This window comes from Antechinus flavipes, chromosome 3 (genome assembly GCF_016432865.1).
Source record: "Antechinus flavipes isolate AdamAnt ecotype Samford, QLD, Australia chromosome 3, AdamAnt_v2, whole genome shotgun sequence".
Lineage (NCBI taxonomy): Eukaryota > Metazoa > Chordata > Mammalia > Dasyuromorphia > Dasyuridae > Antechinus > Antechinus flavipes.
In genome coordinates, this window is record NC_067400.1 from 421675097 (window position 1) to 421697473 (window position 22377).

Here is a 22377-nt window from a genome sequence, read left to right on the forward strand (position 1 = left end):
AGTAACCTAACTTATATGGATAGTAGGTGGTAGAGATAGAATTTAAACTCAGGTTTACCTCATTTTAAACCCAGAACTCTAAAAAATAACTACTAACTAAAAAATAACTCTAAGTAGTGATAGTTTATCACGATCAAAGGAAAGTTATCACTTTTAGAAACTACTGTTTTTTAGAAATTCCCACAGGGGATAGCACATATTTTCCTGAAAAATGTGGAAGAATATTTACCATTAGTCACTGTAGTAGGTGCAGGTCAATAGAAGAAATGGAATTAAATCAAAATTGTTAAGTACATTTAGAAAGTTAAAGTTACAATAAAAATGTTTTCATCATTTATTATGTATGTTGATGAAAACATTTTTATTGTGATTTTTATATATTCCATATATATAAAAATCTGTTGATAATTAGCCAAATTTAATATTCCACCTCAAGTCTTCCTGTATGTACACAAGTCATCTTCCATGCCTGGAATGTCTTTCCTTGCCAATTATTTTTTCAATCCTGTTTTGATTCCCTCAATTGTTAATGTTCTTTCTACCTCAAATCACTTTATACTTATCTGTTTACATGTTATATTTTGCCCCAAGGATAACGTAAAATCTTGAAGATAAGAAGTATTCATTTTTGTCATTTTATACAGATTAACTAGCCCAGTACCTTGTACATATTAGACACTCAATGTTTGTTGAAAAGGAAAGCAATCTCATCCACAATCTATTAACAATAGGATCCCTGTTTTGTATATTTTATCCAGATTTTATCCAAAAAGAAAACCTGTATAACAGAGAAACGGGTAAGGGATCAATTAGCAAATTAGAGAAAACATCTCAGGATTCAAAAGATTTATGAGAGATGTAATTTTTTTTTGATGTATAAGATGACTCACTATGAACCACTTTAGCAAATATCAAGAATTATTATGGATTATTTTAACAAGATAAGTGTGTATGAAAGAGAGAGAAGAGAAAAGAAGAGAGAGAAGAGAGAAAAAGTGAGAGAGAGAGAGAGAGAGAGAGAGAGAAGAGAGAGAGAAGGAGAAGGAGAAGGAGTCTAAAAACATAAGGATATTTGTAGACAACAGGGCAGGAACCAATAGACAGAATAAAGATCAGACATAGTAGGGATAATAGTGAGGCCAATTTGCTGCAGAAATAAAGAGAGGATGGGGTCAAGGGTGAACCTAGAGGGGTCTTCATCTGAGATCACAGTGAAAGAAGAGAAAGCAGAGAGGGATTTCCGAGTGATAGCATATGAGGAAGAGAGAAGGGAGGTTACACAATTTTTTTCAGTGAATGCATCAAGTGAGATGCCTTTGGCTCAGACTAAGGTTTTGGGAGGTGACACAGTTGAAGCATTCAGGAGATATGAGAAGATCTGAACTAATCACTGTAGAGAATATAACGTAAACTAGGTAGAGTGAAGAAGAATGCTTAATTCAAAGCAGTGAGAGAGAGTCCAGGTGAGATTATAAACATAAATGTATAATGGGCTTGGATAGCACTGTTTCATGATTTCTTCAACTTCTGTTCAGCAGCACATGAATATGTTTGAAGGAGGACAATAAAATAGTTGAAGAAGAGTGACAGTGGGAATAAGGATCACTTCAACTTCCAGACCACAAATAATAATTCTCAAAGTATAAAAAAAAATCATGACTAACAAGTCTGAAGAGGGAAGAATCATCACTAAGAATTGGGTGACAGTGAAGATCAGAAGGTCTACAATGAAAAGAAGCTTGTTAATTATGGAGGAAGTATTCCAGAGGGCATAGTAAAAAGAAGCACATGTATATTTGAAGTGGGACTTTGCTGACAATTGAGGTTAAGATACAGAGTTTGTACATCAGCAGACAGAGCTCAGAATCCCTGGGAAGTGATAAATAAAAGAGGACAGGAATACGCTATTTAGCACCAAGTCCAGGTTCAATGTCAATATTAATTACACTTTCCCAAACCCCTGCCAATCATACCTGACAGCTTGGTAAATCTCCCCCAAAAAGGTGATGTTGAAGAAGGCTGGTGATCCTGAGAAAAGGTAAGCAGAACTGCTGTAAATATCTTTCTATGTTATCAGGAGACCAGGCAATAGGGTTAACCTAAAGTAGAAAAAAAAATTTTTAATTAGAAATTTTACTTGGTAATACAAGGGCTGGGGACAGGGAAGAGGTTCTGACTGTGATTTCATTGGTGTAGGGAACTCCTAATGTGGGAACTCCTTTTACTGATACAGATCAGCAAGTTACCTGCAATTTACAGTCTTATTTAGAAAATGCCTGAGGCACAAAGAAAGTTTAAAAAACTGGTCACAAGGGTAGCATAACTCAGGCATAACTCAGAAAATAAAATGTAGTAACAAAAATACAATTATTTAACTACTAATAGTGATATTTTAAATCTGTGGAAAATGTATACCATTCCAAGTTCTTCAGTTTCTCCTTCCAAGTACAGCTTCCCTTTAGACAGTTCATTTATCACAAGGCTCAATAATACCTCCCAAGACTTTTCAGCATTGCATGTATTCTAGAAGAAATGAAAATGACGTATTAATTGAATTAGTCATTATAATTTAAGCCATAAAATTTGTTCTGCACTGATTAGTGTTTTCAGTAAATTAAATTGTGATTGTATTTTTATTTTAAACAAATTAACCTCCCTTTCTTAAAAATTAGATCACACACACATATACTATGTTTAAAATAAAAATGAGAAGGAAATGCTGCAAATTAAGCATTCTCTTTCACTGTAATTAAATAAAACATATAATTAATTGTATATTAATATTAATTTTACAAGTAGAGAAAATAGAACTCTATAAATTAAGATGCAGGAAATATAGTTATCAAGTAGATATAATACTTATTTTTACTTTAGAGCTATAGGGGATTCAAATAAATTTACTCAAAGTAAATGTTAATAAAATATAAACTGGATAGGAAATAAATGAACCAGACTATTCATTGTTGTACAAATAACAAAAAGACACTGTAAAAATATATAAAAACAGAATGTAAGTAATGACGAATCATCACTGATTTTTCTTCCTTTTTCTCCAAGCTCTAATCTCTATCACAGAATTTTGCCACTATCTATATTCGGCCTTATATTCTATATTATTGCTTCATATTTGTTAAATATTACTTTCACAATAAAACATTGACATTGTTCATGCTTCAATTTACAGCACAGAACACCTTTTGAATATTTTATAAATTCTAGTTGATTACTGAAATCTACTCATTACTGGATTTTGTTGATATTGGTTATCATCCTTCTAGAACCTTGCCAGTTTAATCCTCAATTGAAATTTCCTTCCATTAGATCTACAAATGTAGTCTGAAGCCAGATTGTAAAGGGCTTTAAATCACAGAAAAGTTTTTACTGGATCTTTGAGGCAAATGGAAGCTACTGGAGTTTATTCAGCAGAACAGTAGCAATATTATAACTGGGTTTTAGGTATATCGATTTAGCATCAATGTGAATAAGGTATTAAAGGAAGGATCAAATTCAAGGCATGATATAAGAGGGGAAGATGTGAGTAGACAGCAGGAGATTATTAGGAAATTTGGGAGATATCAGGAAAAAGATTTGAGAAGACTGGGAAAGAACAGAAATAGGGAATGAGGGAGAATAATGATTTAAGAATGACATAAACCTTTATAATTTAATATAAACCTGAGTAACTGAAAGTATAAAGGTGTTTGAATCTGAGATGACTAAAGGATATCCAATTCAAAATATCCAATAAGAAAATGATGATGAAAGGCTGGAGCTAAGAAGAAGCCAGAGTTAGAGATTAAGATCTGTAACTGGTATAAAGATTAAATCTATAGAAAATTATGAAGTCAACAAGTGAGATTGTAGAGAAAAAAGATGATGACTCAGGACATCATTTTGCTATATAACCACAGTTATGGGGAAGGATAGAATGATGATCCACCAAAGCAGAATTAGAGGAAGCAATCAGAGAGTAGAAGCAAGACTGAAAACTATTATAGAAATCCAGAGAAGAGAACAAATATAAGATGAACAAGCTGGTCAGCAGTGTCAATTACTATAGTGGAAGGTCAGGGAAGAGGAATGATCATGAAGTTTAACAATTAACAGATCATTGTCAACTCTGGAGTGAGCAGTTGCACTTAAATGAAAAGATCAGAAGCCAACTGCAAAGAGTTGAGAAGGGAGTAAGGAGTAAAAGTGAAAACACTGAATTTAGACAGCTTTTTTCCCTAATAGTTCATCTGACAATGGGAGAAGAATAAGAAGATAAGAGCTTGAAAGTATGATGAGGTTTAGTGAGAGGTTTTTAAGAATGGAAGAGACTTGGGCATGTTTATGGGCAGCAGGGAAATGACCAGTAGATAAAGAGAGACTAAGACTGAAGAAAAAGAGAGAGATGATTTCCAAAGCTAACTCCAAGAAAACATAAAAGAATATATAACCAAGAGTAGAAGAAATAACAAACTGAAGATATTTTTTTCCACTTTATTTTTCTTGCTTCCCCCTTTTTTTGGCAGTATGATAAATAGGGAAACCTTTTGCATGACTTCAAATATATGATGAATATTATACTGCTTGCTTTTTCATTGGTGGGAGTGAGACTAGAGGTAGGAGAAGAATTGGGGATTCCAAACTTAAAAATTAATACTAAAAAAACTTTTTTTAAAAAGAAGTATTGGCCTTGGCAAGGAAAGGGGCCACCACTTCATTAAAAACCAGAGTAATGAAGGAGAGAAAGTGTTCAAGGGGTTCTGAGATGTAGAGAAAGGGTAGTTCAGGATGTATATCATCTACTTCTCTATACAAAATGAGGCAAAGTTCTCTTTGAAAATATTGGGGCAAATTGGTCGTGGTAACTACTCTGCCTGGTTTTAACTCCACTGAATAAGAGGGTCTTTCCAATATAAGCTCATCACTTCTAATACCATCACAAATCCATCTCAAGAATGAATACTACCTCCCACTGTCTCCTAGAGACCTGGAGAGTGGAGTACCAAACTTCACTCAAAGCTTTTCTTTATAAGAGACAAAATTTGTTATCTAAGCTCATTCTCCCTTTGCATCTGCAGCTCAGCCTGGTTGCAATTCCAAATAAGAAGGCTGAGTTCCCTCTGCTATCTGTCCTCTCCCTCTGCCTGTACCTCTGTCCCTTTAAACTGTGACTTTTCAGGCTTTTTTTATGCATTATCTTCCTTGTTATATTTTAAGCTCCTTAGTAGCAAGGACTTTCTTTCTTATTTGTATCTCCAGTACACTGCCTAGTATTTAAAAATATTTCTTGAATTGAATTGAATGGAAGTTGCAAAGAGGCAGTAGGCTTGATTTAAGAAAATCAAACTTCCGAAGAATTAGAGCTATCCAAAACAGGAAAGAGCTATCTGAACTTCATTTCACTAAGGCCTATCTGTCAGAAATATTGTAGGCATAATTTGAACTAGCTGGCTTCTCAATTCCCTGGCAAATCTGAGATTCTGAGATGAATTTTTGGCCAAGCTAGAGAAACAGCTTCCCAATTAGTCTGTGCCCTTTTATCATAGACTCATAATTAAGAGTTGGAAAGGATATTAAGGAACATCAAGTCCAACCCATCTCTCTCACTTTATGAGGAAACTAAGGTTCAAAGAAGCTAAGTGATTTGCTCAAGTTCATATATGTAGCAGGGCCAGGGTTTCACACAAATAGTCACCCAAGTAGCAGAGCCAAGATTCTAACTTAGTTCATTCACTTCCAAATCCATCACATTCCCATTGCACTACATATAATGCCTTCTTGTTTTTAATCCATCCTCAACATTACTGCCAACTTCCTAAATATACAATTCTGATCATGTTGATTCTCACACTGGTTAAAGATTAAAATGCCTAAAACCTGAGCTAGAGAGCAAATGTCTATAAAATATTCTCTTCTCACTCCTTATTCTCAAATCTCAGTCTGTTGAAGTCTACGTCTTATGCATTCCTCAAGGTAACAATCAAATGCTAACTCCTATTTCAAAGGCTAGCTAGAAATTCTCTCACATTCTTTTGAATTTGCACAGAATTTTGCTTAAATTTATCTTATCTAGTATATTCTATTTTGTGAATAAATGTCTCCTATTAGATTAAGTCCCTTGAAGTTTTATCTCTATAGTTCTATCAGTACTTAGCACAGTAGTTTTTTAACACAATTTATAAATGTTTCCTGAATTTGAATTTGTTAAATAAAGGGGCTTCTAACAGAAAGTGTAGTAGTAGAATATAATTTGAATCCAATGAAAAGTTAATTTAAGTGGTAGGATTAAGTCTCATATGTTAACACACCCATACAAAATAATTACTATTCATGACCTGAAATTTACAAACTACTTTTGTCAATGAAATTTGAAAATCCAGGTTTCTTTACTTAATGCTGCAAAAACGATATTGTTTCAGACCTAATATCTACAGATGAAAGATAACTATATAGCCCATATTCTACTATTTGTGTCACTTTGGATAGATTATTTAAACCTATCTGGGCCTCAATTTCCTCATCTGAGATCCCTTCCTGCATTATGATACTATGATATATATGTAGACATCTTAGACATCTATACTTTAGGAAAATCATTTTGAAAGCTATTTGAAGGGAAAGCCTACATCAATCAAGTTATTTTTGAGGCTAGTAGAAAATAATGTAAAAATAAGAAAAATTTGAAAAGACAAAACATTTTTACTTTTGATGTTTGTAGAAAATCACTTGGAAATATTTAATGTTATATAAAACAAAAATTCAATATAACATAAGGGAACATTTAGCACTGATAGAAAATTAAAACTTTGGGCCAAAAGGGCTAACTTAAATGGGCCTATTCTTTCACATACCTATGAATTTCCAGCAAAACCCTGAAGTTCATATTACACCAAACAAAATTTAAAAATCCAATTCACTTCAGAACTGTACGAAAGTTCAGCCAGAAGCCCTAAGGCAACAGAAAAGATGACCACCAGAAAAGCCAAAAATAATATAAGTCTTCCAGTATAACCAAAAACAGGATAGGGATATATATAACAAGTAAGGTCCTACCTCTGGAGGCAATAATGATGGAAGATTCCCTCTAGAAAACTTCTAAGTGGTCACAAAGTCCTAGGGGTGGAGCTTCTGGAAGCCCTGGGAAGTAGTAGTGGGCAATCACTCAACTCTCAGAAGGATACCCCCCAAGCCTTTGAGATCATTTAATACTATCTTTAAGACACCAGAATAAGTCCTTGTTGTGGGCCAGAACTTGAAACAAAGGATTCTTACTAAGATGCTAAGTCAGTGGAATTGATAAAGACAATGGTACTTCAGTACATGTACCTAGTACTTAATAAGAGTTCCACAAGATTAACACCTATAATAAGAGAGCATATAAACTAGGACAAACTCAGGGAGAGACTGAAGTAGAAGACAGAGACCCTGGTGGTGGTCCTCCTGCCTCCCCCACAGAAACCAAGTCACATTCAGGAGGACCTCAAGAAGCTGGCAGAGGCAGAGAACACAAAGAACTGGCGGCCAGGAGCTCAAGCTCTTGGAAACAAGGAGAGAGATAGGCCTCTTAGAAAGCTAACCAGGCCCAAGGAAGGAAACAAGACTTGAAAAGAGATAATAAAGAATTTGGACTTTTAACACATGGCTGTATACATGGTGATTACTGAGCTGAAAAGAAGGCTGCCTCCAGAGACCCCAAGAAAACCGAAACAGAGAACGTTACAAGTTCTGAAGATTCAGTGTTCTGATTCTCAAAGATCTAAGGGGAGCCTACACCCAGTGGGTGGAAATTAGTACAATAATTTATATGACAATAATTTAGGTGACTATTACACCCATACAAGACAGAATAGGGCCTAGTTACAGCACAAAGCCACAATTCAGGAACTAAAGAGAGATAAATTAATAAGAGAGATCTACCAGTATAAATCCAAAGATTTTCAAAAAAGAAGAAAGTAAAAACTGCAAGCAAAAATTGAAAGGAAAAAATGGATTTTTCATAAGACTTACATGAATATCTAAAAAACAAATTAAGCAGGAGACCAAAAAATAAAACAAAGTTCTAAAGAAAAAAATGGGAAAGAAAATAAATGGCTTAGAAATAAAAAGTAGAAAATCTCATCCAAGAAATGAAGACTAAACAACAGGCCAAACAGAAATCAATAAAATCATGATACGGCAAGAAATATTAGAACAAAATCAAAAGATTAAAAAATAGAAACAAAAAATATCTGATATCAAACAAAATGACCTAAAAAACAGAACAATAAAACCGACCACTGGACACTATAGCCTGAACACTATAGTTCAGAAAAAAATCAAAAGTGAAAACTTCCCCAGTTTACTAGAACCAGAAGGTAAGGTGAAGACAGAATGAGTCTAGCAATCGCCTTCTCAATGGGACCTTAAAAGGAAATGTCATTGGCAAATCTCAGTAATGTCATAAGCAAAATTAAAAGATTCAGCAGAAAAGAAAAATAATGAAAACACCTAGTACCAAAGGTACTATCATATATTCAGTATGTGATATAAAATCCTATACAATACCTGATAGCTTTTACTAAAAACCAGAGAGGATCTTGGAATACAATATTTTATAGTTTGTAAGCAAGATACATGCTTGTAACCAAGAATAATAATACTCTGCAAAGATGAGTATAATTTTACATGAGAAAAAAAGGACCTTTAATAAAGAACTTCTAAGCATTTCTAGAAAAAAGATCAGAGCTTAGTAGGAATTCTGAAATGCATACACAAGAGTGTAAAGAAACCCAGAAAAACATTTGAGCAACTGTAAATAAAAGCAGCAAGGGGGAGAAAAGAAATGAGGAATAAAAAGAGAAATATACTATGGTAGAAAGGAGGAAGAAAGGGGTAGGACTTGCTATTTTTTCCAATTAAGATGGGTAAAGAGAAAGTGAGGAATGGGTATCAGAAAACTTCACTAATATCTGAAATGTATAAAGCAAACACCCACACTCAAACATTTTGTTTTATATATATATGTGTGTGTGTGTGTGTGTGCAACCCACTGGAGCAGTTTAGTTCAAGAAAGGACTTCAGGGTCTGGTATCCTATCCTGCCAGTACACACACACATATATATATACATATACATATACATATACATATATATATTTCAAATGCAACACAGAAATAAGTGGGGATGGAAAAGATAGTTAAGAAAGAATATAATCCTGTGCAAATCCTTTGATCCAGCAATACTACTGCTAGATTTATATCCCAAAGATTTTTTTTAAAAAGGAAAAGGACCTATATGTACAAAAATATTTATAAAAGCTCTTTTTATAATGGCTTCCTCCATCAATTGGGGAATGGCTAAACAAGTTGCATTAAATGATTGTAATGAAATATTATTGTGTAGAAATGATAAGCAGGTTAATTGCAAGAAAATCTGGACTCACATGAATTGATGCAAAGTGAAGTGAAAATAACCAAGAAAACACTGTACATAATAACAATAATATTAGTCAATGAAGATTGAATGACTTAGCTATTTTCAGTAATGCAAAGATCCAAGACAATCCTAAAGGATTCATGATGAAGCATATTATTCACTTCCAAAGAAAGAACTGGTATTATTTGAATACACATAGAAACCTGCTATTTTTTTTTAACTTTCTTTCATTCTTTTTTTTTATTCTTCTTGAAAATAATGACCAATTTGGAAGTGTGTTATCTGATTGTACATTTATAACATATCTGATTAATCACTATCTCATTGTACAATAGATACATATAGATACATACATAGATACAATAGAAAATTTTGATTATAGCAAGTTAAAAAACTTTTGTACAAACAAAACTAAGGCAAACAAGATTAGAAGGGAAGCAATAAAATGGGAAAACACCTTTACAGGGAAAGGTTCTGATAAAGGCCTCATTTCCAAAATATATAGAGAATTGACTCAAATTTATAAGAAATTAAGCCATTCTCCAATTGATAAATGGTCAAAGGATATGAACAATTTTCAAATGATGAAATTAAACTCAGGTCAAGAATTCACAGAACTCAGACCAAGAGGGCATCAATCAGATGTTGCCCTGGATCAGATCACTTTGGGGGCACTGAAAGTATATAGGTCTTCAGCCTGTCCCAGAGATCCTGGTAACATTCAGTATTCCAAGAAAGCAACAATAGCATCAACCAAGACTTTGCACCCAGAAGTTCTCTAATACCAAATCCTAAGTGAGGAAATAGGCTAGAAGAATAAGTAAACAAACAAAAATCCCACCATAAAAAAACTATAATAGTGACAGAGACATTCAACACACAAATCTATAATAAGAGAATGCCTCTAAAATATCTACAAACCTAAAGTCTCAGAGAAAAACATGGCTTAGCCACAATTTCAGCTAAAATTCCTTGGAAGAGATGAAATATGATAAAAAAGCGTTCTTAAATATTTTTATAAATAAAAGTGCTTAAGAAAAAATTGAAAAAAGAAATGAAAGCTATGAAAAAATTTGACATGAAAATTACAGCTTAGCACAAGAGATACAAAATCTGACACAAAATCCAATTTTTGCTGAAAATTAGAATGGACCAGATAGAAACCAAAAACTCTTATGAGACCATAAGAAATATTAAATCATAATATATATTTTAACATGTTTAATATATACTGAATTGCTTGCCTTCTAGGGGAGGCAGTGTAGGGAAGGAGGAGAAAATCTGAAACACAAGACTATGCAAGAGGCAATGTTGTCAAATTATCTGTGCTTATATTTTGAAAATAAAAAACTTTTTAAAATTTATTAAAAAAAGAAAAAGAAATATTAAATCAAAATCAAAATACTGAAAAAAATGAAATAAATGTAAGATATCTCATAGTAAGAATAAATGACCTGGAAAACAGATTGAGGAAAAATAATTTAAGAATTACTGAATTACCTTAATGTCATGATGAAAACAAGAACCTCTAAACCTCGTATTTTAAGATATATTAAAACGAAACTGCCGAGATCTCATAGAACCTAAGGTCCAAGTAGGGAATGAAAGAGTCCGCTGGTCACGCCATGAAAAAAAATTCCAAAATGAAAACTCTCAGGAAAATCTAGAACTTCCAAATTAAAATATAAATAAAACAATCATCCAAAAAGAAAAAAAATCTAGTACCAAGGAACTCTAGTTGGGAATCACACAAAACTTAGCAGCCATTATTATAAAGGATTGGAGAACCTGGAATACAATATTGCAGAAGAGAAAAGATGTAGGCATACAGTGAAGAATAATTCATCTAGAAAAACTGAGTATATCTAAACCAGGAAGGATCAAAACAGCGAAAGAAAATTATAGACCAATTTACCTAATGAATATTGATACAAAAATCTCAAATAACATATTAGCAAAGAGATTACAGCAACTTATCACCAGGATAATACACTATGACCAAGTAGAATTTATATCAGGAATGCAGGGCTGGTTCAAAATCAGGAAAACTATTAGCATAATTGACTATATCAATAACCAAACTAACAGAAATCATATGATTAACCCAACAGATGCAGAAAAAGCATTTGACAAAATACAACCACCATTCCTATTTAAAACACAAGAGAGCATAGAAATAATGGAGTTTTCCTTAAAATGAAAAGTAGTGTCTATCTAAAACCATCAGCTAGCATTATATGTAATGGGGGATAAACTAGAAGCATTCCTAATAAGATCAGAGTTGAAACAAGGTTGCCCACTATCACTCCTACTATTTATTATTACATTAGAAATATTAGCTTTATCAATAAGAGAAGAAAATAGAAATTGAAGGAATTAGCATAGGTAATGAGGAAGCAAAATTATCACTTTTTGCAAATGATGTTATATATACTTAGAGAATCAGCTAAAAAGCTACTAGAAACAATTAACAACTTTAGCAAAGTTGCAGGATATAAAATAAATCCACAAAAATTATCAGCATTTCTATATGTTACCAACAAAATCCAGCACCAAGAGATAGAAGGAGAAATTCCATTTAAAATAACTATATTTGGGAATCTATTTGCCAAGATAAAGGTAGAAAACTATATACACAATTACAAAATACTTTTCATACAAATAAAGTTTGATCTAAACAACTGGAAGAATATCAACTGTTCATGGGTAGACCAAGTTAATATAATAAAAATGACAAATCCACCTAAATTAATCCACTTATTCAATGCTGGTCAAAACTCCCAAGAAGTTATTTTACAGACTTAGAAAAAATAATTACAAAATTTATCTGGAAGAATTGCTCAAGAATATCAATGGAATTAATGAAAAAATGCAAATTAAAATGGTCTAGATGAACCAGACCTAAAACTACATTATTAATCAGTGGTCATCAAAATTGGCTAAGAAATAAAGTAAATGGATCAGTGAAATAGCTTAGGTTCACAAGACACAATAGTCAATGACTACAGTAATCTAGTGTTTGATAAAGCCAAAGACTTTAACTTCTGGGATAAAAACTCACTATTTAACAAAAAATTGCTGGGAAAATTGAAAAATTGATTATAATGCTACAGTAGAGGAAATGTTACTTTAATGAAATAGAAGACTTCCAAGTATTTCTGATGAAAAAAGACTAGAGCAACAAAGTTCAACACTTCAAACACAAGAGTGAAGAGACCTATAAAAAAGGTAAACATGAATAAAAGTACTAAATAAGGATAAGCTTATATTTAATATGGAGAAATATGTCCCCTCTGAACATCTATTATCATCAGAGGTCATAGATGGAACCCAACTGGACCAGAAGGCCTGAAAACAGGTTCTGTTATATCTTGATGAGCCTAAAAAAAGAAGAGGAAGTGGAATACACTAGGAGAGGTTAGGAAAGGAAGGTTAGGAAAAATTATCTCACATAATCAGGATACACAAATAGAAATCTGTATACATAAAAGGGAGGCATCTGTCCTTTAAACCTAAATCTTTTTTTTTTTTTGCTTTATTAAAGCTTTTATTTTTCAAAACACATGCATAGACAATTATTCAACATTAGCCCTTGCAAAATCTTGTATTCCAATTTTCACCCCCTTCCCTCACCCTCTCCTCTATATGGCAAGTAGTCCATATATGTTAAATATGTAAACCTAACTCTTATTTGAATGGGTCATGAGAGAAGAAATACACACACACACAGTGCACTGATTACTGAACAGAGAATGAGGAAAGAAAGAGAAGAATAGGAGAATGGAAATTAGGAGGAAGGTAGGTTAAGGGAGAAATAATTTCCAAACAAAAAAAGTTATAGGAATATACAAAAATATTTTAGAGAGGGAAACTGAGAATGCCCATAAACTGAGGAATAAAAAAGTCATACTACACTGTTATGATGGAATACTATTGTGTTTCACTTTTATCAGTATAATACCAAACCATGATATCAGAGGAGTAACGATGAAACAAATACAGTACCTACCTCCTGATAGAGAGGTGAAAAGCTCAGAATGAAAAATGAGACCATTTTTTTTTTTTTTTGGAATATGGCCAAAGTAAATATTTGTTTTGATTAATTATGTTTGTAATGGATTGTTTTTCTTGAGTTCTCCTTTGAAGAGTAGGTAGAATGGAAGGGTGAAAAAGGCAAATTTTGGCTGATTAAAACAAATGTTTTTTTAAATTAAAAAAAATCACCAGTACCTTTAAAGAGACCAGTTTTAGTTAAATGATAAGATTAGAAGACACACAGCAATGGATATCAAGAATAGGAAGCAAGGCATCTACTACAGATGGCTTTCACAAGTTTAGATGAGGAGAGGAAAGACAGCATAATAGCTTACTAGAGTGTTAGGATTAAGTGAAGATTTTTCAAGAATGAATGTTTATAGGCATGTTTATAGATAGGAAGCAAGGAAGAAGCCAGAAAATAGCGAGAGATTGAAGATGAGAAAGAAAACAGGTATAATGGTTTGGGCAATCTATTTGAGAAGATGAGAACAATAGTACAATAAAGAAGTTGGCCTTGGCAAGCAGAAGGGGCAAGAAATGGCCATCTCATCATCAAGAGTTTGTAGTTGCAGGAAGAAATAATGATGTCAGTGGAAGGTGAAATGAAGATAAGAGGCAAAAAGTTATTTGTAATTTATTTCAGAAAGACCTGGAGAGATTTACATGAACTGGCACTAAGTGAGTGAGTAGAACCAGGAGAATATTGTACATAGCAACAATAAGTTTATGTGATGACCAAATACAATGGACTTGACTCTTTTCAACAATAAGATAATTCAGGGCAATTCCAATAGTCTTGTGATAAAAGAGACTTCTGCATTCAGAGAGAGGACTATGGGGACTGAATGTTCACAGCATAGTATTTTCACCTTCTGTTATTTGTTTGCTTGTTTCTTTTCTTTCTCATCTTTTTCCATTTTGATTTTAGTTTTCTTGTGCAACATATGTGGAAATATGTTTAGAAGAACTGCGCATGTTTAACCTATATTAGATTACTTGCTGTCTAGAGAAGGAAGAAGGGAGGAAGAGAGGGAGAAAAATTTGGAACACAAGGTTTTACAAGGGTAAATGTTGAAAACTATTCATGCATTTTGAAAAATAAAAAGATATTTTAGTGGGTGGGCAAGATTTTTTTTTATTTTTATTTTTTTGCTGAGACAATGGAGTTAAGTGAATTGCCCAGGGTCACAAAGCTAGACAGTGTTAGCTATCTGAGATCAAATTTGAACTCAGGTCTTTCTGACTTCAGGGCTGGTGTTCTATCCACTGCGCCACCTAGTGGCCTCAAAAAGATATGTATTTATTTTTTAAAGTTCTTTGCAGGAGACTTCTGGCCAAGATGACAGAGAGGACACACACAACTACTTAACCTCCGTCTTTGTTCTCAGAATTTTTTATTTCATGAAAGGCCTTGGAATTAGTGCTTGACTGAAAAAATACACAACGGATTACCAACAGAAGATATCCTTGAAATTCGCCAGAAAAGGTTTGTTTTTGCTCACAGGCAGAGAGAGTTAGATCAGGCACAGACTACTGAAGGCAGGCAGTGAGAGTCCGGAAGGCAGCTCACACTGAGCAGACCAGAGTGGGGTGGGGTGTGTTCTCAGGTGTTTCTGTGGGAAGATCTTTACCACAGTGTAGCGACTTTACCCTGTCAGCAAGCCAGTAAATCAGCAGAAAAACTATAAACATGGGGGGTAAAGTCTATAACCCTGAAAAGTTAGTGTCTCTCAAGACCTGGCCACACCCACCCACAGTGTCTCAGCAAACTCTCAGTGTCTCAGAGTGCAGCCCTGGTGCAGCCATTGCTGTCCTGCTAGTGCCTCACAGCTACCCCTTGCAGTCTGTAGAGGAAGCTCTGTAATACCATCCAGCACCACCACCACCATCCCCCAAAAAGCAGATTGCATTTGTTTTTTTATTAGTTTGTTTTCTTTGATTCTTCTTTGACAAAATGAGCAAAAAATTAAAACAGACTCTAACTATTGATAGCTTCTATATGGATAGAGAGCAGACTTTAAACCCTGAGGAGAGTAAAAACAGACTGTCTCCAGATGAATCCCCAAAGGGGGATATGATCTTATCCTCAACACACAAGACTCTCATAAAAGAAATTAAAAAGGCTGTCACAAGAGAGCTAGAAGAAAAATGGGAAAAGGAAAGGGAAGCTTGGCAAAAAGTCTGGATAAGTCATCCACTCATTAAAAGATAGAGTAGATAAAGAAATCAAATCCCTGAAAAACAGAATTAGTGAATTGGAAAAGGTAAACAATTCCAAGGAAAGCAGAATTAGTAACTGGAAAAAGAAAATAGCTTTCTAAAAAATAAAATTGGCAAAATGGAAAAAAATTTCATAGAACAAAACAACTCACTTAAAAACTCAATTGGACTATTAGAAAAAGATATTTAAAAATGAGAAGAAAATAATTCATTAAAAGTCAGAATGAACAAATGGAAATGAATGACTTGAGGAGACACGAAGACTCAGCCAAGCAAAACCAAAAAAATGAAACAATGGGAAAAATTGTTAAATACCTTCTTGGTAAAACAACAGACGTGGAAAATAGACCTAGGAGAGATAACCTGAGAATTATTGGACTTCCTGAAAAATATGATGAAAACAAGAGCCTGACACTATTTTCCAGGAAATTATCAAAGAGAACTGCCCAGATGTCATAGAAACAGAGGATAAAATAGACATTGAAAGAATTCACTGATAACCTACTGAAAGGGACTCTAAAATCAAAACTCCAAGAAATATAGTGGCTAAATTCCAGACCTATCAGACCAAATTAAAAATATTACAAATTGCTAGAAAAAATCAATTAAAATATAAAGGAGCCACAATAAGGATTATCCAGGATCTAGCAGCATCCACATTAAAGGATCAAAGGGCCTGGAATCTGATATTCCAAAAGGCTAAGGAACTTGATATGCAGCCAAAAGTAACTTACCCAGCCAAAATTAGCTGGATATTCAACAAAATAAGTGCATTTCATCTATTTCTGATGAAAAAACTAGAACTAAACAAAAAGTTTGATCTCCAAATATAGAACTCAAGAAAAACCTAAAAAGGTCATTTTTACTTTCTGATTCAAATTCTTCCTGTGCAACAAGAGAACCGTTTGGTTCTGCACACATATATTGTATCTAGGATATACTATATTTAACATGTGTAAGACTTCCTGACATCTAGGGAAGGGGGTGGAGAGAGGGAAGGGAAAAGTTGGAACAAAAGTGAGTGCAAGAGATAATGTTGTAAAAAATTATCCATGTATATGTACTGTCAATAAAAAGTTATAATAATAAAGAAAAACAGCAAAAAAAAAAAAAAGTTCTCTGCAAATGGTCTCCTTTTTTCAGAAAAAGGGAAGAAAATGTAATTTTTAGACCACTGATCAGGGAGGTTGACTTAAATCACAAATCCTAGATTATGGAAAAAAAAAAAAATCAATGAGACTCAGAAAAAGAAGCAGTGATCTCAATAAACCAACAGAAATTCATCAAGAATATATCATTTTGGGCTAATTTAATCCCCTGATAAAGGATACATCTGAGAAATATTACTAGTGCATTTGGCAAAAGTGCAGTAAAATATTTAACAAAGTATCTTATTGTTTTGGCAATGATAAAGAAGTGTGCTATATAATAATATATCTAGATGGATCAAGAACTGTCAGAATGTCATTTTAGAAAAAGACTGCTAGGGGAGTGACCCAAAGGCAATCCATTTGTTTTATTTAACATTTTCTTTTTTGTTATTGTTGCAATTTTAATTTTTCCTTCTATTTACATGTAAATAAAGTTTTCAACATTCATTTTTAAAAATATTTTTCTCCTTCCCTTTCTAAGACAACAAGCAATCTCATATGTTATATAACATGTATAATCATGAAACATTTTTTTAAATGAAGAAAAACAGATTTATCAAATTTGCAGATGACTCCAAGCTGGCAGGGACAGATAACACAATTGATGATGAAATCAAAATCCAAAGATATCTTAACAGTTTTGAAAATTGGGCAATAATATATTCTGAAAATATGTACTAAAATATATTTAAGTACCTATATGAGAATGGCATATAAGATGAAATTCAACAAGAATATATATAAATTTTACCCTTGGATTCAAAAAATTAACTTTACAAGTTAATGAGAAAGACATGGTTAGACAGTTTTAATATACTGAAAGCTTAAATACAAGTCAACAGTGAGGATATTGCAACCAAAACAATCTAAAAAGAATTCTGGATGCAGTAAGACAGGAACAGCTTCCAAAAAGACATAACAAGCATAGGACAGTGAAAAACTATCAAGAATAGTTAAACACCAAGAGTGCCAAGTCCAACCTCTGACACATACAGGCTATTTGACTCTGGGTAGTCACTTAAGCTTTCAGATTCCTTAGGCAATTCTTTAAATTACCACACACACACACAAAAAAGTTGCCAGTCTGAATTGGTTAAAAAAGAATTTTTTCACCAGGAATTCTCTACCCTAATACATCACAAGTTAGGGGAGAAGGAAAGAAAGAACTATTTTCAATTTTAAGCAGCAAACTTAGAAAGGATCCTGATAAGTTAAAGACAATTTAGAGGAAAACTACCAAAATAATGTCAAATAAGAATCAGTTGAAAGACCTGGAGATGTTTAGTCTGGAGAAGAGAATACTCAAGGGAGGCACAATAGCTGTTTTTAAGTACTAAAAAAGCTGTCATATCCAAGAGAAAAGTTGATATTGCAAGAATGAAACTCAAAAGAGAGGTTAGGCCTAGATATGCAGAACTCGGATCATGTGCAGATGATTCCCAGCTGATAACTTAACTCATTAAAGTTGATGACATGACTACTGAGATAGTATAGAGGGAGAATAAACCTGTTGCAAGAGACTTGAATTGGGCAAAATTTCTAGCTTTAGGCTTTAATTAAACCAGTATTATGCTGATAAGACAAAACCAACTTGTAGATATCACATTATACCTGTAATGGTTCCTGGTACTTTAACATGAAAAATTTAAAATGCATTTCCTCATCCATAGGCACAATTTGTTGCCCCAATCCCTTAATATGACATTTATTTTGGCCCAAGTATATACTTTTAAATGATTACTATTGGAATGGAAAAAATTATCTCATAAACTGCTATAATTTTTACATAATAAAACATTTCATGTAACAACAAAGTAAAATATTAACAATAATATGGAGGAGGTAGAGACAATACTGGCAAAGTCAAAAGAAGTAGTTCCAAAAGCTTTCCCCTCCCCAAATTCTACCAAACAGATCTACAAAATGCACCAAACTAAATCTTGATAGAAATGAAGATAGTCATAGTAAATCATTTTTCCAACCCACCTCTGCAAAGGAAGACAAAAAGATTTGCAGACATCCACCTAGAGTAGGTGCCAGGAGCACTATACCCAGAGGACTCCAGCCCAGGGAGAAGCTGTTCACCAGATGTCATGGCAACTTTGTCACTCACTACTCAGTTCTGGATCACAGATCCAGGGAGAAGTGAAGAGAGAGAACTCTCCTTCTCTATATAGAGATGCAGATCAAAGGATCATAGATAGGGTCATAGATTCAGAATCTCCAATTCCCATTATGGATAGAATATGAAATGATTGAGAAAACAAAGGTTGTTGCCCATGAGCATATCTATTTATTAAGTAATGCTTGCCAATTGCATAAAAAAAAATTAAGGCTAGATCTCCTCAGTTTGGCACTGTACTCCAAATAGTGGGGGAGGTAATTTTTTTATTCATTGAAAGAAAACAATTAGCAAAATTGAAAATGAAAGGGAGACTTGAGTAGGGAACTTTTCCAAAGGGTGTGGTATAGAGAGGCATATGAAAAAAAATTCTCCAAATTGCTATTATTAGGGAAGAACAAATTAAAGTAACTCCACAGTATTATCTGTCCCCCATCCAACTGGCAAATTGACAAAAAATAAAAATGACAAATGTTAAAAGAGGCTGTGGGAAAACAGGTATTGTGTTGTAAGAAGTGATGACTGGGATAGTTTCAGACAAACCAGGAATGACTTATTTGAAATGATGCAAGCTAAAGTAAGCAGAAGCAGGAGAATAATTATATATTGTAAAGGTAAACATCTCTGAAAGACTTACAACTCTGATCAATACAAAGAACTCATACTATTCACCTCCAAACCAGTGAGAATCCCATTTTTTTCTTTCTTTTTCCTTTACATAGCTAATGCAGAAACTTGTTTAACTGCACATGTCATAAGAAATTTTGGGGTTTTTTTGTCTTCTCAATGAGTAGGAGAACTATGATGGAGAGAATTTTCAGAACTGAAAATAAAGTAAAATTGAATTTTTAAATATTTTAAAACTAAGACTGGTTTTAAAAAATAAACTTTGAATAAATCAATGAGCAAAGAGAGGATTCTAGGACGACTGTGGAATAAATCAAAAAATTCTAAGCTCTATAGATCTACCCCACAAACAAGCCAAAACTGCACCTCAGTGTGAACATAGGATAAAAATAAATCGGAGCAAAAGAGTAGGCAAAAGAGAAGATCAAAAGAAAGATATCAGGCCAGAGTAAAGTGTAAATACCTCCAGGCTAATTCTGCTGAAAGAGTAAGCACCAAACCCTGTAGCTAGCTGCATTGGAAATTGATTTAACCACAGACAGAGGAATTTTAACCTCCTAGACAGTGTGCAGAGGTGAGAGTATGAGTCAGAGAATTCTTGAGAGAACCTCTTCATATTAGAAATGGTGCTACTGAGATATGACCCTGAATGAGAAGGAACTAGCCCACATCTGGTGAGTACAGAAATAGCTGGAGAAGAATACTGCTAGCTGCGATACTTATAGGAGGATGGAGATCTTGATTTCAGGACCAGGCAAGAGGATAAAACTGAAAAAGGACCTGAGGTCAGATGTACCATCCCTTACCACCACTACTCCAGGACTAGAGGTGATTACACTAACAAGCTCTTATTTAAAAAAGGAAAAAGAACCCAGTTTCTATGAGAAAACCGGCCTATCTTCAGAAGAGGATATTGAAATTTTAAAAAAGTCTCTTCTACTTTAAAGAGTAATGTTAAGTGATAACCTGCCCAAAAAGAATTGAGAAAAAAAGTAAAAACAAAAAACAATCTAAGAAAAACAAGATTATGAAAAGAAAGTGAATCAATTAAAAAAGAAGAGCCAGAATCTTAAGAAAATGACTCCATAAAAACTAGAATTGAGCAAAGGGAAGCCAGCAAAGTTATAATAGACCAAGAAATATTAAAACAACATATAAAGAATGAAAAAATTGAAGGGAATGTGAGACATCGCTTAAGAAAAACAATATATCTGCAGAACAGATGAAGAAGAGAAAATAAGAATAATAGACTACCCAAAAGCTATTTAAAAAAAAAGGATCTTAATAAAATAATACAAGAAATAGTTAAAGAAAATTATCCTGAAGTGTTAGAACAAGAGGGAGAGTAGAAATAGAAAATCCACTGATCATTACCTGAAAGAAATCCTATTTTCCAAGGAAAACCTATTCAAGCATCATAGCCAAATTCTGAAACCCCAGATCATGGAGAAAATATTATGAGGAACAAGAAAAAACAATTAAATATATGGCAGAGCCACAATTATAATCACACAAGATCTAGTAGCAGCTATATTAGAAGACCAGAGGTTTTGGAATGTTATATATTAAAGAACAAAAATTTGGAACTGAAGCTAAAAATATCACACCGAGCAAAATTAAGTATAACCTCGAATGGAAAAAAATAAAGATAGTTAATGAATTGCCAGACTTTCATGATTTTGCTACAAAAAGATCTGAACTCAATAAGAAATTAAACATACAAGAGTCAAATAAATATAAGATAAACATCAAAGACTAATTGCAAAGAACTCAATAAGGAAAAACTGTTTTATTTTTTATGTTTAAACATGGAAATGTAAACTAAATGTCTAAGATTGTCCTTAGTAATTGGATAGTTTTAAAGAAAGATTGGGGTAGAGTTAGATATGATATGATTCTAAAAAAGCAAGGTTAAAATAATAATTATCTTATATAAATGAGGTACAAGATGAGATACAATGATGAGACAGAGGAATTAGGGGAGAAGGGCTGGTAGTTCTTGAACTCATCAGAAATGGATTAAAGAGAGAATAATATATATCTGTAAGAGTATAAAATTAACAAATAAAAGAGTAAGAGGATAGGGAAGTGGGAAAGGCTGGAGGAGGAATTTTTAGAGAGAAAATAACATATACCTTTATAGGAAATAGTCTAAATTTATAATTAAATAAAAGGATGACAGAATAGAATGCGAAGGTAATAAAAAGTATATAGGTTCCTGGGAATGGTATAATAAGGGATGAGGGGAGAGGATAAGGAAGGGAAACTGGAAGGAGGGGTAAGTTAAGTAATAGTAGGGCAAAGTAGTGAATAGAAGCAAAATAGAAGAATTAGGAGGTATTAGGAAATAAGAGATACGTACAAACATAAAATAAAGAACAGGAATAAAATGTATTATGTAAAAAAAGCAAGTGTAGTAACCATAGTCTCAGACATTATTAAAGTAGATTTAATTAAAAGTGGAAAAAAGAGAAACCACATTATAAGTAAGCCATATAAATCAATACTGTTTTAGACTATTTAAAATAATTAAACAATATAAGATTGGAAAACTATTGTGGTGTAGGAAATGATGAGCTGGTAGATTTAGAAAAACATGGAAAAACTGGGACTTATGAAGGAAGATGTTATTCATCTTTAGAAAAACAGGATAACTAGGCATAGTATGGTCATACATAGATGCATATGCATGCATGTGTGTGTGTGATGATAGATATCTATGTACATGTGTATACATATATGTTTGTGTGTATATATGTATGTCTATATTGTGTAAATAGATAATTCCATGCTTAATTGTAGCTGTGGGGCGGG

The 22377-nt window shown here is 33.2% G+C and overlaps 1 protein-coding gene across 1 annotated transcript in view; it reads right to left on the reverse strand.

Annotated features, from left to right (window-relative positions):
* UBR3 (ubiquitin protein ligase E3 component n-recognin 3) overlaps positions 1-22377 on the reverse strand; it is a 266439-nt gene that overhangs the window by 12925 nt on the left and 231137 nt on the right. The window contains exons 34-35 of the mRNA XM_051986192.1: positions 2416-2523; positions 1974-2099 (exon numbers count right to left, since the gene is read on the reverse strand). Of these exons, the coding sequence (XP_051842152.1) occupies positions 1974-2099; positions 2416-2523 (234 nt within the window). The remainder of the gene's footprint in view (positions 1-1973; positions 2100-2415; positions 2524-22377) is intronic.